We start from the raw sequence: 14,270 nt of genomic DNA, 5'->3' as shown, positions 1-14,270 counted from the left end.
TGGAAACAACTTACAAGTCCCATGACAGAAGAATGGATAGTGAAAATGTGGTTCATTTATACAGTGGAATAATACTCATGTATTAAGGACTACAAAGATATCTTACATGTACACATTAAATACTAAGGGCAGAACTTCTAGAAGATAATAAAGAAATGAGGGCTCTCGGGTTTGGCATTTTGCAAAGGATTTTCCTCCACACAAGCTCCAAAAGTTTATTATGGAGGCAGACGCAGACTCCATAATAATGTTATTCACACACCATCTATGGATTAAAGGAGAGACTAGAACCACATAGGACCTCACAGGCGGCCATAGCTCTCTGGGTGCTGCTTACAATCCAGTGCTGGGAAGACCCACCACACCTGCACCCTTTGCTAAGCTGCTTGTTCCTCCCCTTAATGAGAGATGACCCTGCACTTAACCTGTCTGCAGTTTTGAGCTTCTTGTTCCTCCCCTTTATGAGAGATGACCCTGCACTTAGCATGTCTGAAGTTTTGAGCTTCTTGTTCCTCTCCTTTATGAGATGACCCTGCACTTAGCATGTCTGAAGTTTTGACCTTGTCTGAGCTCCCTCACAGCACCCAGTAGACACACTCACAACATAGCAAGCAGGACAAATCATGCCTGATCAGTTACAGAGAGGAAATTTCAGGCTTGGTAACTGGAAGAGCCTCCTCCTCTAATGACTGGCAGGGCCGTGTGGAGGCTTTGATTGGCTAATGTGTCTTGAGTGACATGAGCACCAACCTTAGGGTTAGACTGCACTGAAGAGAAACTACCCAGTGGTTCCAGCCTGAAAACAATCCTTTTCCAGATCTACAGGTTTATATCTCAATAGCACCAGCAGTACCTTTCCTCCAATACTCTAACTGCGTGCCCTCCCACCGAGCCCTAGAAGAACCCATAACTCCAGGTCCCTGCTGTTAAGTCTCCTGCTTCTCCCCATTGTGGGCAGAGATCCAGTGCTGAGCTCTTTGCTAATTTGGACCTCACCAGAGCTCCAGTCACAGCACTCAGCAGGCACTTACCCTTCCTCGCCAGGCATCAGGCTGGATAGCTTCCATATCCATCACTCAACATTTAGTGCAGTTGTCAATGTGTCCCACAACTGGATCGGGTCCCACAATATACCAACTAAAGAGAGATTGTCAGTAACAAGATATTGTTTAGTGCCTTCAGGCCGGGTTCACTTAAACAGCAAGTACTTTTCACCTGATAGTTCTGAGACAACCCTCAGAGCAAAGAAGGCAACACATGGCAAACACTGTGGAGCACTATTGTTAACCAGCACCTCTTCCTCAGTGGGTCTGAAAACAAACAACAACAACAAACTCACAGATGCATTAGTAAAGTTTCTCCTGGTGAACAAAATGATAGAATGAGTCTCTCTATATAATGTAGGAAATGTATTATTAGAATGGCTCTTAGGCTGTGGTTCAACTAATCCAAAACTGGCTTTCGACCAATGGAAAGTTGAAGAATCCAATATTTGTTCAGACCATGTGGTTAGATGTCTCAGCTGGTCTTCAGCATATACCTGAATTTCAAAGAGATAGACTCTAATGCATCAAAACAATAAAATAATATAAATAAAATGAACTTGCTATCTAGTGGTAGGACAAACAGAAAAAGTTCCCTGGCATTAAAATTTTTAAATTTTTGTGGTATATAGAGATGTTATTCTCCCTTTTTTTATTATAAAAATATTGTTGTAAAGTTCTATGGGCCTGTTCCATAATATCTTGCCTCTGCAAATTATGGGGAATCTCAGTAATATGACTAATATTAGATTATAAATAAAACATCTCAAATGACTGACTATAATAATCAGTTATAATATCTGTCTTAATCTGATTTGGAACATTTAGTATTAAAAATAACATATGTAACAACTAAATTTATATTTTGTTTCTCATGTTAAAACAGTTATAACTAGAGAAAAGCTGTCAATAGTCATATGTATATTTATGATTAATTTTTTGAATTGTATTTGTATAGATAATTGTAAAAGTTAAGAATTAGTATCATTAAAAAGTAACAACTTTAAGCAATTGCAAGCCATGAGCTATATATGTATATTATTAATATAAAAATCAAAAGTTTGATTTTTAACATTTTAAAAGAACAGCTACAGCACCCAGTTCAATTATCTGTGCTGAAGCAAGGGGACACTCAAAAGAATAAATATGTGATCTAATTATTTGAGCTTTACTCCCATAGTAGATGCATTTTTATAGGATGCATGTATAAATCTATAACAATATAAAAACATGTATAGAGGCAAATTTTTAACAATTTATCTTTTAGATAACAATTATTAATTTTGTCAAAAAGGCTTGTCATGTAATAGATTAAAAATTAATAATAATCAATTTGATTGTTGTTTAAAATAAGGAACAAACATTTTATCACGCTCTTAAAACAGTCTTTTAAAAAATATTTTTATGATTTTATTTTGTAACTTTTTATTATTATATCAAATCTTTATTGGAGGATGTTAAAATCATATTTGGAGAGATTTTACATTAATGTTCTCTTTGTTAAGGAATGGAAGTGAACATATATCATAAACTGTTGACAAATACTTATGGTAGCTTTCTCCAAGTTATGTCTCTCAGTATTTATTTTGCATCTATCTTGAGAACATCAGAGGCTTAAATGACAAACTTAAAGCAGAGTCTTAGGCAAAATATTTATCTTAACACCTTTTGAAAATCATTTTCTTAAAAACTCTAAAAGCCCATGTTAAGAGCAAGCCATTTCTTGAGGAATAACTTTCTAATGAAATTCTTTTATAGATCTAAGTTTGAACTTTATTTTGAACCACATCTGTATGAATCTGTTAAAAATGTTCTTTTGGCCAGAAACTCTCTAAGTGAGGCCTGCAAGACAAAACTGCATCTCTCAATCCTCTGCAGCTTTGAGCGGCTTTGAGGCAGCTCTGAGCTTTGTATTAACTCAAATGTAAATCTCCTGATCTGAGTTTGTTATCTCTAAGGCCAGACCTACACCTACCAGTCCTGTAAAGAGTAACCAGACCCCATTGTATGAAGGTCAAATAACAAAAGGAACCTGTAATATCAAAGCATAACTACAATTTGTTGAAAGCAAAACCCAGTTTTAAACAATCTTTTCTCCTTAAAATTAATGGCAAATATATTTTTATATTGTAAAGTTTGTCCATCATCTTGTGTTTGAATGTATGACTTTGTAACTTATTGAAGAGACATTATTTTAAATCGTATTTCTTATAAATCCAATCTCCAGGCCAAGATTCACACAAATCACCATGCTAATTTAGAAGCATCTTAGAGGCCTGTATTTCCTGGGTTGCATCATGCCATGTGTAGCTAGTTAAGATGACTCTGACACTGAATCACCAGTTTTAAACTAACCTTTTCTTAAAAACACTATACCTTTTAAATTATAACCAATTAATTTATAACTCTAAAGTCAAGATATGTAAAACATTTATACCTTTAAGACTAATTAGAAATAAGAATGAAGTGATCATACAAATCTCATAAATTTAAACCAAATACATTTTTTTTTCTAGCTGTAACTTCAGGGGAATAAAGCACTTTGAACCCAATCATCATCATGATAGAAATTTTTCTAGGAGAATTAACCATTTCCACTTGTCCGGCTCCTGGCCCTTTAAGAAGCAGCTTTTTTTTCCCAGCTGTCTTTGATCTTAGAATGTGAGGCACCTCAAATTAGCCTCCTCTGTGTAAACCACAATTGGCAGGACTGCCAGCAAGATAACGCCTTTTTACCATTTTTTTTTTTTTACATAAAACATAAAAACAACCATTCAGCCAAACAAAACAATAGACAACATGAATTGACACACATATAGACAAGTTTTGGTGCACCAAAGACGTACAATAGACAGTGAGGGAACTTGATGTCCCCAAAAGATCCAAATATCTTAACCTGAACTAAGGAGATCTCCAGTAGGTTTCAGAGAGAAAACAGGACGTCTCCCATTTTCTTCTCCTTTCCAGGAGAGTTTTGAAATAGCTTCTAACCATTATTATTATTTTTTTTTTTGATACCGTGTCCTACACATGGAAAAACTGCTTTTCTGCAACCTGCTTTTTCTCTTGTTTAAGATTTAACAAGGGGGAAGGAGGATGCCTAGTCGAACACACACACCTGTGGAGAGGGGTGGGAGGAGAGTCCAGGTCTTACATGCTGTCCATGAGCAGTTTTTCTCCAGCTGCTTCAGCAGCAGTCTCTGACTTCTACCTGCATGGGTCTCCCCTGTCCATTTTTGCCTAGTCCCTGTCTAGGGAGATAGCCCTGGGAGAGCATTTGTTGAGCAATAACCTCATTGGGACTACACATAAGGACTTTCATTTGAGAGTGAAGAGGTTAACAGGCAGACCAGAAACCACGAAGGGCTGAGTAGAGCCAGTATTTCCTTCTGTCCTCCCAAGTCAGCAACTTTGAGCTCTGGAGAGTATTTTTTTGATTGTTCAATCCCCTGCAGATGGGTCAGAGATGCTTGCAATAGGCCAAGCAGGGGCCAAGCACATTGTGAGATCACAGTAGAATAGGCACCTGAGTCTAAGATGCCCTCAAAGCTTTTACCATTTATTTTAAGGCTGAGTATAGGACGATCTCTGGTGATTGCCTGGACCCAATAAAGGTCTGAGGAACCTGGCTGAGAGGAGCCGCGCTGCATGCCTATCGCTGGGTATAGGGTGGCGGGCCACCTGGAGGGGCTTGTTTTGGCTCTGGCTTTTTCTAGGCATTTGACTTGAAATAAATCTTGAAGTTAGAATGACCATTTGTCCCTTGTAGCTCCTTTAAGAGGACTGCTTGCTCTCTGCAGCTTTTCTCCTCCAAGTTGGCTTTCTCCCCAGGGGTTCTCTAAACTTAATGACATATCAGCAAGGGATGGGTCCCTCAGGAGCAGAGGATAAAGAGAAGTTACAGGAGCGGATGGCAGGGACTCAGACCTGTCTATAACGACCAAGGAAGGTTTTGGAGAGTTCTTTTTAGGGGAAAGCGAGGTCACAGAAGCTGCCCAAGACAAAGGGCGGAGGCAATATTCAGCAGGGTCCTCATTCGCACTCTGAATGAGCCTCCAGTAACTAAAGAATGTATCAGACATTGGTTCACCTGTACCTGTTTTAAAAATCTTATTAATTTCTTTACCAACCTTATCTCAAGTTAGTGGGTGAATATCAGGTCCACTTAAAATTAACCAAGGACATTTCTCATGACAAAACAAAAACATTTAATTAAATCCTTTTTCTTAACTCTTATTCCTCTCTCCCTGAATGATTGCTTGATTTCTCCTATGAATCAAGCCTCTTTAGCCTCTTTTTTCCCCAATGACAATCGGACGACAATGTTTGGCCACTCACCTGCCCCCCCTCCAGCGACGCAGGAGCGATGCGGAGTTGTGTCAAAGCCTCGATTAATGTTCTGGGGTACCCAGGTTTAAAGGCTTTCAGGAGGGGCGTACCCCAAGGCAAGGACAAAGGAAGGAAGGGCAATCTAGCAGTTTCAGCAGGAAGAGATAAGGGTCCTCCAGTGGAGACAACAGGTGTTTGCACAGGCTGGAGCCTGCAGCAGTTATCTCAGGACTTCCTTCCACCGCAATTACCGGAGTCGGCGGGTGTTGATGCAGGCAGGACCATTCTGCAGTTATCTCGAGACAATGGCTAAACCAATGCCCACAGGAGAGGCTCTAGTTAATTGTTCTTATATTTTAGCAGCCACCTCCTTAGGGCCATGAGTAAGCAATAGTCCGAATAGCTCAGGATGGCTTCCCACAATTATATACCTAGAAGTAGACTGATTGGACTCATTGTTGCCTTTAAATCTTTCCCAAACTCTATTGCATACTAACTATCCTGGCAAATATTACCCTGGTATTAGATTCTCGAGTGTGATCTAGATTGACAAAGTGAATCTGCACTGGGTTTCCATTCTTAACTGTTACCAGGGTTTGCTTTCCTATCTGATAACTGCAGGGATCTTCTCAACAGAAGTTAGAACCTCAAGTGACCTGGAATGGCTTGGACAGGAAACATTAGCAGTGCCAGTTTGCCAGTCCCATCTGTTCTTCTTTCTTGGTTCCTCTTGAGGTGGCAGAATGGGAAGAATGTCATTTGAGGGTAAGACTTGTACTTGGGAGATATTTATGGCTACTGTTTATAAGAAAACATTTCCTTATCTTTAGCCTAAGTCACTTTGCTTCTGTAGCTGACCTGCTGGACTTCTTTTGAGGCCAGAAACTGCATTCCCTGTTGTTTAGCTCCTCATCATAAAGCAGCAGGTAATTATGTAAAGGATGAATTGCTAGAGCCCCTTTCTTCGTGTCTACATGCCACTTGCATGTCAGGATAGGAAAGGTTGGGAGCAATAAACTTCTTTGAATCAGGAAAAAGAGTGACATCCACAGAAGAAAACACTTTTATAAAATCAAAACATAAATTCATATATAAATTCATGTTTGCATATTCATACATCACCATTCAAATCAGTTGGGTTGAGCTACATACTTATGTCATAATTACATACTTACACACAAATACATCTGTACTTGCATTTGTATATGGAGCTAAAGACTGAGCACCAAGTACCAGTATAGAAGGAACTCACTAATTCTGGATGAAAATTAAGTTCCAAACTTTATTGCAAAGAGAAAGAAAACGCTTCTTACATTTTATTGCTAAGTGAATGAAATCCAAGTCTGTAAGCTTCTCTTTTTTAATACTAACCCAGCCTTCTTACTAAGAAAAGACTTATTCTATCCCATGGTAAAGAAGCCTGCCTGCTCTTTCTGCTCTCTTTGAAGTGAATTCCATTTTCCTCTTTGCATCTGCATTCTGCATTTTGTTCTCTTACTTTTTTTTACATTATCTTAATATTTCTTTCTTTCTTTCTTTCTTTCTTTCTTTCTTTCCTTCTTTCTTTCTTCTTTATTTATTTATTTTTTTTTGGTAGTTTCTAGACAGGGTTTCTCTGTATAGCCCTGGCTGTCCTGGATCTCACTCTGTAGACCAGGCTGGCCTTGAACTCAGAAATCCACCTGCCTCTGCCTCCCAGAGTGCTGGGATTAGAGGTGTGTGCCACCACAGCGCGGCGCCTTAAAATTTCTAAGTTATCCCACTCTGAGTTCTCCTCTCTTTCTCAATCCTGCTCTGATGTAGCAGTGCCCTCACACCTAGTGCCTTATTCCCAATGCCTTACACCCAATGCTATGTTCCCAAGGCTATGCTTGCAATGGAATCTTTAGTAATCTTCTACCTTTTCTAGCAGAATACACCACGTGGTTTTTCCAAGAGTCCTTTTTTAACAAAAGTTTACTAGAACTTGAAACATAAATTCAAATCATTTATTCAAAAATAACTATACAAGAATGTTTGCTTGAAGCCGGTCAGTGGTGGCACATGCCTTTAATCCCACAACTTGGGAGGCAGAGGCAGGTGGATTTCTGAGTTCGAGGCCAGCCTGGTCTACAGAGTGAGTTCCAGGACATCCAGGGCTATACAGTGAAACCCTATCATGAAAACAAACATATGAATATCACCCCCCCATAAAAAACAAAACATGAAAGATAGTTTGCTTGCATACCATTAAGAGTACTTATCTTGCTAAAACTCATTATCTATCAGTAGATCCACAGATTGGTTAAAAGGTAAAAAAGCATAATTTTTGTTTTTAGTGAAGTTTTATATAGATAAACCCAGTCACCATTTTATCTTCTGTCCTTGCACCTATAGTAAATATTTCCTTGTCTTTTTATGACCTTTGGTTAATGGTTTTGCAATCTCTTGGAAAGTACTATACTGGAGTAGGAACCTAGTGGCTATCTCAGAAGCAATTAACTCATGATACTTGAAGATTGGAAGAGTTTTATTGTAGTTTTTATTTATTTATTTTGTTTTAGATTTTTTTTTTTGAGACAGGGTTTCTCTGTATAGCCCTGGCTGTCCTGGAACTCACTCTGTAGACCAGGCTGGCCTTGAACTTAGAAATCTGCCTGCCTCTGTCTCCCAGAGTGCTGGGATTACAGGCATGTGCCACCACCGCCCAGCTAGTTTTTTTTATTATTATTATTACCAGGAAGGACTTAATAGCAGTGCTATTAGAAAAGAAATTAATAATTTCTAATATAATTTTATCAATTTAAAAAAATTTTTTTTTATTTTTCGAGACATGGTTTCTCTGTGTAGCCCTGGCTGTCCCGAAATTAACTCTGTAGATCAGGCTGGCCTTAAACTCAGAAATCTGCCTGCCTCTCTCTCCCAAGTGCTGGGATTAAAGACATGTACCACCACCTCCTGCTAATTTTAACAATTCTTATTGGATCATTATTAAAAATTAAGAGTTGGGCAGTGGTGGCACTTGCCTGTAATTCCAGCACATAGGAGGCAGAGGCAGGAAGATTTCTGAGTTTGAGGCCAGCCGAGTCTACAGAGTGAGTTCCCTAGGGCTATACAGAGAAACCCGGTTTCAAAAAACCAAACAAAAAAAAAAAAAAAGAAAGAAAGAAAGAAAGAAAGAAAAGAAAATATGTACTTGTCTATATAGTATCACTACAAGACAATACTTCTTCATTCATCTGCCGAAATCTGTTCAAAATGGTGGGCTAATACCTAGTGATTGTTACACATATATTTAAGAATAAGAGGAAAAGCATATTAATAACAGGAATCTTTCCTAAAATGCAATATTCTTGGCCTTGCCCAGGGAAGCAAATCTGTCATTAACTTCATCATTCCATGGCAGAACCAAGTCAAGATCACCTGCTAGTTTTTACCTTCTCTTTGAAGGCTCCGGCTATACCAGGGAAAGAAAACTTAGTGTAGTAGAAAATCAGAGAGAGAGAGAGAGAGAGAGAGAGAGAGAGAGAGAGAGAGAGAGAGAGAGAGACAGGGAGAGAGAGGGAAATCAAAAGTAATACCATGAAGAGGACACTGGAGAATTGGAACAACATGATAATTCTGTCATTTTAAGTGTTTAGAACCAATGCCTGTGTCCTTCCCCCAGCCTTGCTTGAGCAGGCTAAATAGATGTTAAGTTTTTGCCACAGTATGATTTTTAAGGACTCAGGTGGAGTCAATTTCCTATAGGAGTAGACTGCCCACTGAGCTTGCTTTGGAACTCAAACAAAGCAACCCAAACCAGTAGAAACTAATGGTGGATCTGTGGACTCTGGATAAACTCAGTGCTGACTATTTAACTTTGAGCCTTTATCAGAGAACTTTATCCTGGCTTTGTCCTCCCACCCTCTCCCACCCCGGTCATTTTTCATTTCCAGCCTCCCTTTCAGGTAACCCAGTTTGACCAAAGCTGCTAGACAGTTACAATGGCATGCGATCATTTTCAAAAGTGAATATTGCCAAGCATGATAGCATAGGTTATCATATCATCTCAGCACTTTGGGAGCAAATTGTATCCGTGAATTTGAAGCCACACTGTTCTATATATTCACTTCCATAATACAACACATCTCATCTAGACCTATTTTAAAAAAGAATGAAAGAAAGAAAGAAAGAAAGAAAGAAAGAAAGGAAGGAAGGAAGGAAGGAAAGAAGGAAGGAAGGAAAGAAGGAAGGAAGGAAGAAGTACATGTTTGCACTGTCCAGAACCAGAGAGCAGTATCTAAAATTATGTTATTACATAGGACAATCTTGCAGTTTCCTATGAATTGGGAGAGAAGTAAACTTCAGTACAAAGAGGGGAACTTTTTAGATAGATGCAAAAGAAATAGGTTTATTTTCCATAGCATTGTGATCAACCCTCAGTCTGTCCCTCACGGTGAGTGACAAGAAGCCAACCCCAAATGGCAGTTTTAATGTTTTATAGGCAGAGGTCACATCAGCAAGGTTGCAGTTCAAACTTATTGGCTAAGCATATTGACCTTTAAATCTACTGACTAGCAAGCATGACTCCCATTTGAACTCTACCTGGGACTTTCCAGAGGGTCAGGTGACTCTCAGTACATTTTGAGAATATTTTACTCAAGGATCCTGTGAGTGGAAAATGGAACTTGGCCTAGCTTTGACTCAAGGCAGGAGGGGGGAGCTGTAAGGAAGGTGTGGGACTGGGAAAAGCCCGTAGGGTCCCCCAGTACCATGAAAAATGGAAAAAATTCACACTGTGTAAATCTCGACTGACCCGTCCAGCAGGTCCAGTTATTCCCGGGTCCCGAAGGGGCACTACCTGAGGGTCAAAAATGGGGAGAAGAGAGAAAGGAAGCCAAGCATGCTAAGAAAGACAAGTCAGTCTGGGTTATGTCAAGGCTTCGTTTAATGTCGGAGGTAAGTGGGTTTTAAGGTTTACAGAGAGGGAAATAACCTTCACACCAGACAAAGGAGGGAAGGGCAAAGAGACCCCCAGGGATCAAAGCAGGAAGCAAGTGAGGAGGTCATCTAGTCCTCTGGAGAGGACACCCAGAGTTAATGCCAGCAGGTACATTCCTTGGTTAGGGCAGGAATGTACCTGCAGGTATTCTCGGAATCTTCTCACACCCATAGCTCAAGGAGAAGGCTCTAGTCAATTGTTCTCTTATTTTAGCAGTCACCACCTTAGGGTCATGAGTAAGCATTAGTCTGAAAGCTCAGGATGGCTTCCCTCATCTCCTCCTTTTTTCTTTCTTAAGTTGGGGGGTGGCTATGGGAAGAGGGTCGGTGGAGAGCCTGTTTTAGGCTATGTGGTTTTGCCCCAACGTCGAGGGCCTCCAGGTATCGAACTCACAATAATCCTGTCATGAAGTCACCCAGCAGCCAAGAGGTGGTATGCATCTTGCTCGTGGCACCAGAATATTTCCCGTCCTTGGCTACTCCACAGCTTATGGCCCTCAGCCACTATTAGGAGCTGGAGGTCATCCTCCCTGGCATTGACGTTTCTACTGCTTATGAAACCAAGAAAGCTCTGTGCCTGCAGCAAGGGTAGAGAACTGAATACCTTTGGTTGCTACCTCTCCTGATTTTGTTAAATCCACGATTTAACAAAACTGGTTAATCTGTTAAAGGCCCAGGGGCCAAATGACAAAAGCAACAAAAGACCCAGGAGGGGCCCCAAAAGGCTGGAGAACAAGGTGGAAAGCCAGGGTGAAATCTTAGCATCAGCATACTCTGGCAGCTAGCATGTTCCTTCAGCATCCTGTAGAAAGAACACAAACATGCCTCTTGTCTACACTTAGAGTTCCCTGGCATTAAAAATTTTAAATTTTTGTGGTATATAGAGATGTGATTCTCCCTTCTTTTATTATAAAAATATTGTTGTAAAGTTCTATGGGCCTGTTCCATGATATCTTGCCTCTACGAATTATGAGGAATCTCAGTAATATGATCAATATTAAATTAAATATTAAATAGTCATATGTATATCTTGATTAATTTTTTGAATTGCATTTGTATTGTAAAAGTTAAGAATTAGCAGCATTAAAAAGGAAACAATTTCAAGCAATTGTAAGCCATGAGTTATATGTATATTATTATTAATATATAAATCAAAAGTTTGATTTTTAATATTTTAAAAAGAACAGCTACAGCACCCAATTCAATTATCTGTGCTGAAGCAAGGGGACACTCAAAAGAATAAACATGTAATCTAATTATATGAGCTTTACTCCCATAGTAGGTGCATTTTTATAGGATGCATGTATAAATCTGTAACAATAAAAATATGTATAGAGGCATATTTTTAACAATTTATCTTTTAGATAACAATTATTAATTTTGCCTAAAAAAGGCTTGCCATGTAATAGATCAACCATCAATGTTTTGTAATAACCAATTTGATTGCTGTTTGAAACAAGGAACAAACGTTTTTTACCTTGAAAACAGGGGTTTAGGTCTTCCACGGGCAAGCTTAAGATGAGGTTAATATAAGATAAAGCCATTTAATATATCCTAACAACCTTTGAAAATCATTTATGTAAAATTCTAAAAGTCCATAGACTTTAAGGGAGCAAAGGCCTGTAATGAACATTCCATGAACATTATACACTGAAGAATTTAAGATCCTAGCTTCCTGTATTGAGATAGAGACAAAATATCTTTTCTTACTTAAGGTAAGGCTACTCGCCATTCCTTAAAGAAAAAAAACCTTCTAATGGAATTGTTTTATTGCTTCTTTAAAGTTAGAAGTGAATGCTTTTATAATTGTCAGAATGTAAAGCAAAAAACACCCTTTAATCTACAATTTTGTATGGAGTAGACAGGCCAAAATGTTAATGCCTTATTGACCTTTTATAGAGTTTAACTGCGTTTTAAACCACAGGCAGATAAGGATGTAAGGAATGTCCTTTTAGCCAAACATTCCCTAGTTGAGGTGAGGTCTGTAAGGCAAAAATAGTTTTTCACAAGTTTCCACTGAGGCAGCCTCAAGCCTTTCATTAATTCAAATGTAAATTCCTTCTTCTTTTTTTTTTTTTTTTTTTTGTAGCCCAAGGACCCACCTTGAGTTCTAGGCAAGGACATTACATGTGCTTCCACAAACTTAACCACCTTCTAATCTGAGCTTTTTATCTAAGACCAGACCCAAACCCCCCAGTCCAGTCCAGCAAGGACACCTTGAGGATTGAATAACCAAAGGAACCTGTAATTCCAGGATTCCAGGAAAAATCCTAGTTTCATAGTAGTCAAAGGAGCCTGTTTGATATCAAATAAATTTCCACTGAGATCTCCCTTTTAATTTTGGAGGGTTAAGTTTTGCTTCTACCATTGTAGCCTATAAACTTGTGGAAAAGTAGCAATGGGCCTAAAATGGCCACAGCTGTATCATACTTAAAATCATCTTAATTACAAAATATGTTAAGAATCATGAGCCTTTAACCAGGCTGCAAACTGAAAACGGCAGCCAATGACACACTGACAATTTTTATTGTAACTCAATTTTTCCTTGCAATATTAGAACACAACTGCAACTTTGGAAGCAAGTCCCAATTTTAAACAATCTATTTTCTTTAAAATCAATGGCAAACGTATTATCTTTACAGCACAAGGTTTATCTGCCTGTTCTTATGTTCAAGTGTATGACAGTGTAACTTATTAAAGAGACATTATTTTAAATCATATTTCTTATAAGTCCAATCTCCAGGCCAAGATTCACAGGAAACGTCATGCCAATTTAGAAGCATCTTAGAGGCCTGTATTTCCTGGGTTGCGTCATGCCACGTGTAGCTAGTTAAGATGGCTCTGACACTGAATCACCAGTTTTAAACTAACCTTTTCTTAATAACACTATACCTTTTAAATCATAGCCAATTAATTTATAACTCTATAGCCAAGATATATAAAACATTTATACCTTTAAGACCTAATTAAAAACAAGAATAAAGCGATTACACAAATTTTATGAGTTAAACCAGAGTTTTCCCAAACTGGAGGTTATTGGTTCTCTAAGAGAAAAAGTTGAGCACGCTGCCAGGTCTACCGGCTCGTAGCCCGCAGAGTTCCGGGGTCCCTCCAAGCTGGAGCAAGGCCAAGTAACTTTGAGGCGCTAGCACTCTGCCTTTAACCGCTCGCCAGGGCCAATTGCCCGTGGCCCACGGAGTTCCGGGCTCTCTCTGGCGGCCTCGGTTATTGCCTGTGCCCCGCGCACGCCATGTGCTGCCCTGTGCTCTGCTTCCCAAGTGCTTGGATTAAAGGCGTGCGCTACCATTGTCCACTGCTGCACATTTTTTTTCTTTAGCTGTGTTTTACTCCTACTTATGAATGTGAGGCACCTCAAATTAGCCTCCTCTGTGTAAACTGCACTTGGCAGGACTGCCAGCAAGATAAAGCTTTTTTACCATTTTTTTCTTTTTAACATAAAACATAAAAATGACCAGTCATTCAGCCAAACAAAACAATAGACAACACAAATTGACACACATATAGACAAGTTTTGGTGCACCAAAAGACAAACAACAGACAGCGAGGGAACTTGATCTCTCAAAGAGATCCAAATATCTTAACCTGAACTAAAGAGATCTCCAGTAGGTTTCAGAGAGAAAACAGGACGTCTCCCGCTTTCCTGTCCTCACCAGGAGAGTTTTGAAATAGCTTCCAACCAATTTTTTTTATACCATGTCCTACACATGGACAAAATGCTTTTCTGAAACCTGCTTTTTCTCTTGTTTAAGATTTAACAAGGGGGAAGGAGGATGCCTAGTCGAACACACACACCTGTGGAGAGGGAAGGAGAGCCTAGGAATTTCTCTGCAGTCCAGGTCTCTGCTGCCCATGAGAGGTTTTTTTCTGGCAGCCTCAGCTGCAGTCTCTGGCTTCTACCTGCATAGGTCTCCCTGT

General features: G+C 39.3%; 1 protein-coding gene across 3 annotated transcripts in view; it reads right to left on the bottom strand.

Annotated features, from left to right (window-relative positions):
- LOC127686032 (zinc finger protein 120-like) overlaps positions 1-14,270 on the bottom strand; it is a 161,865-nt gene that overhangs the window by 8,737 nt on the left and 138,858 nt on the right. Inside the window, exons 1-2 of one of the 3 annotated variants that reach the window (XM_052183841.1) lie at positions 5,382-5,423; positions 1,032-1,137 (exon numbers count right to left, since the gene is read on the bottom strand). The exons of the other annotated variants lie outside the window; for them this stretch is intronic. Of the exons in view, the coding sequence (XP_052039801.1) occupies positions 1,032-1,073 (42 nt within the window). The 5' untranslated portion in view covers positions 1,074-1,137; positions 5,382-5,423. Of the gene's footprint in view, positions 1-1,031; positions 1,138-5,381; positions 5,424-14,270 lie in introns of those variants that run through there. 3 annotated transcript variants of the gene reach the window in all.

Source organism: Apodemus sylvaticus, chromosome 5 (genome assembly GCF_947179515.1).
Source record: "Apodemus sylvaticus chromosome 5, mApoSyl1.1, whole genome shotgun sequence".
Lineage (NCBI taxonomy): Eukaryota > Metazoa > Chordata > Mammalia > Rodentia > Muridae > Apodemus > Apodemus sylvaticus.
Note: the sequence above shows the minus strand (reverse complement) of the source record. Positions and strands in the feature narration are given on the sequence as shown.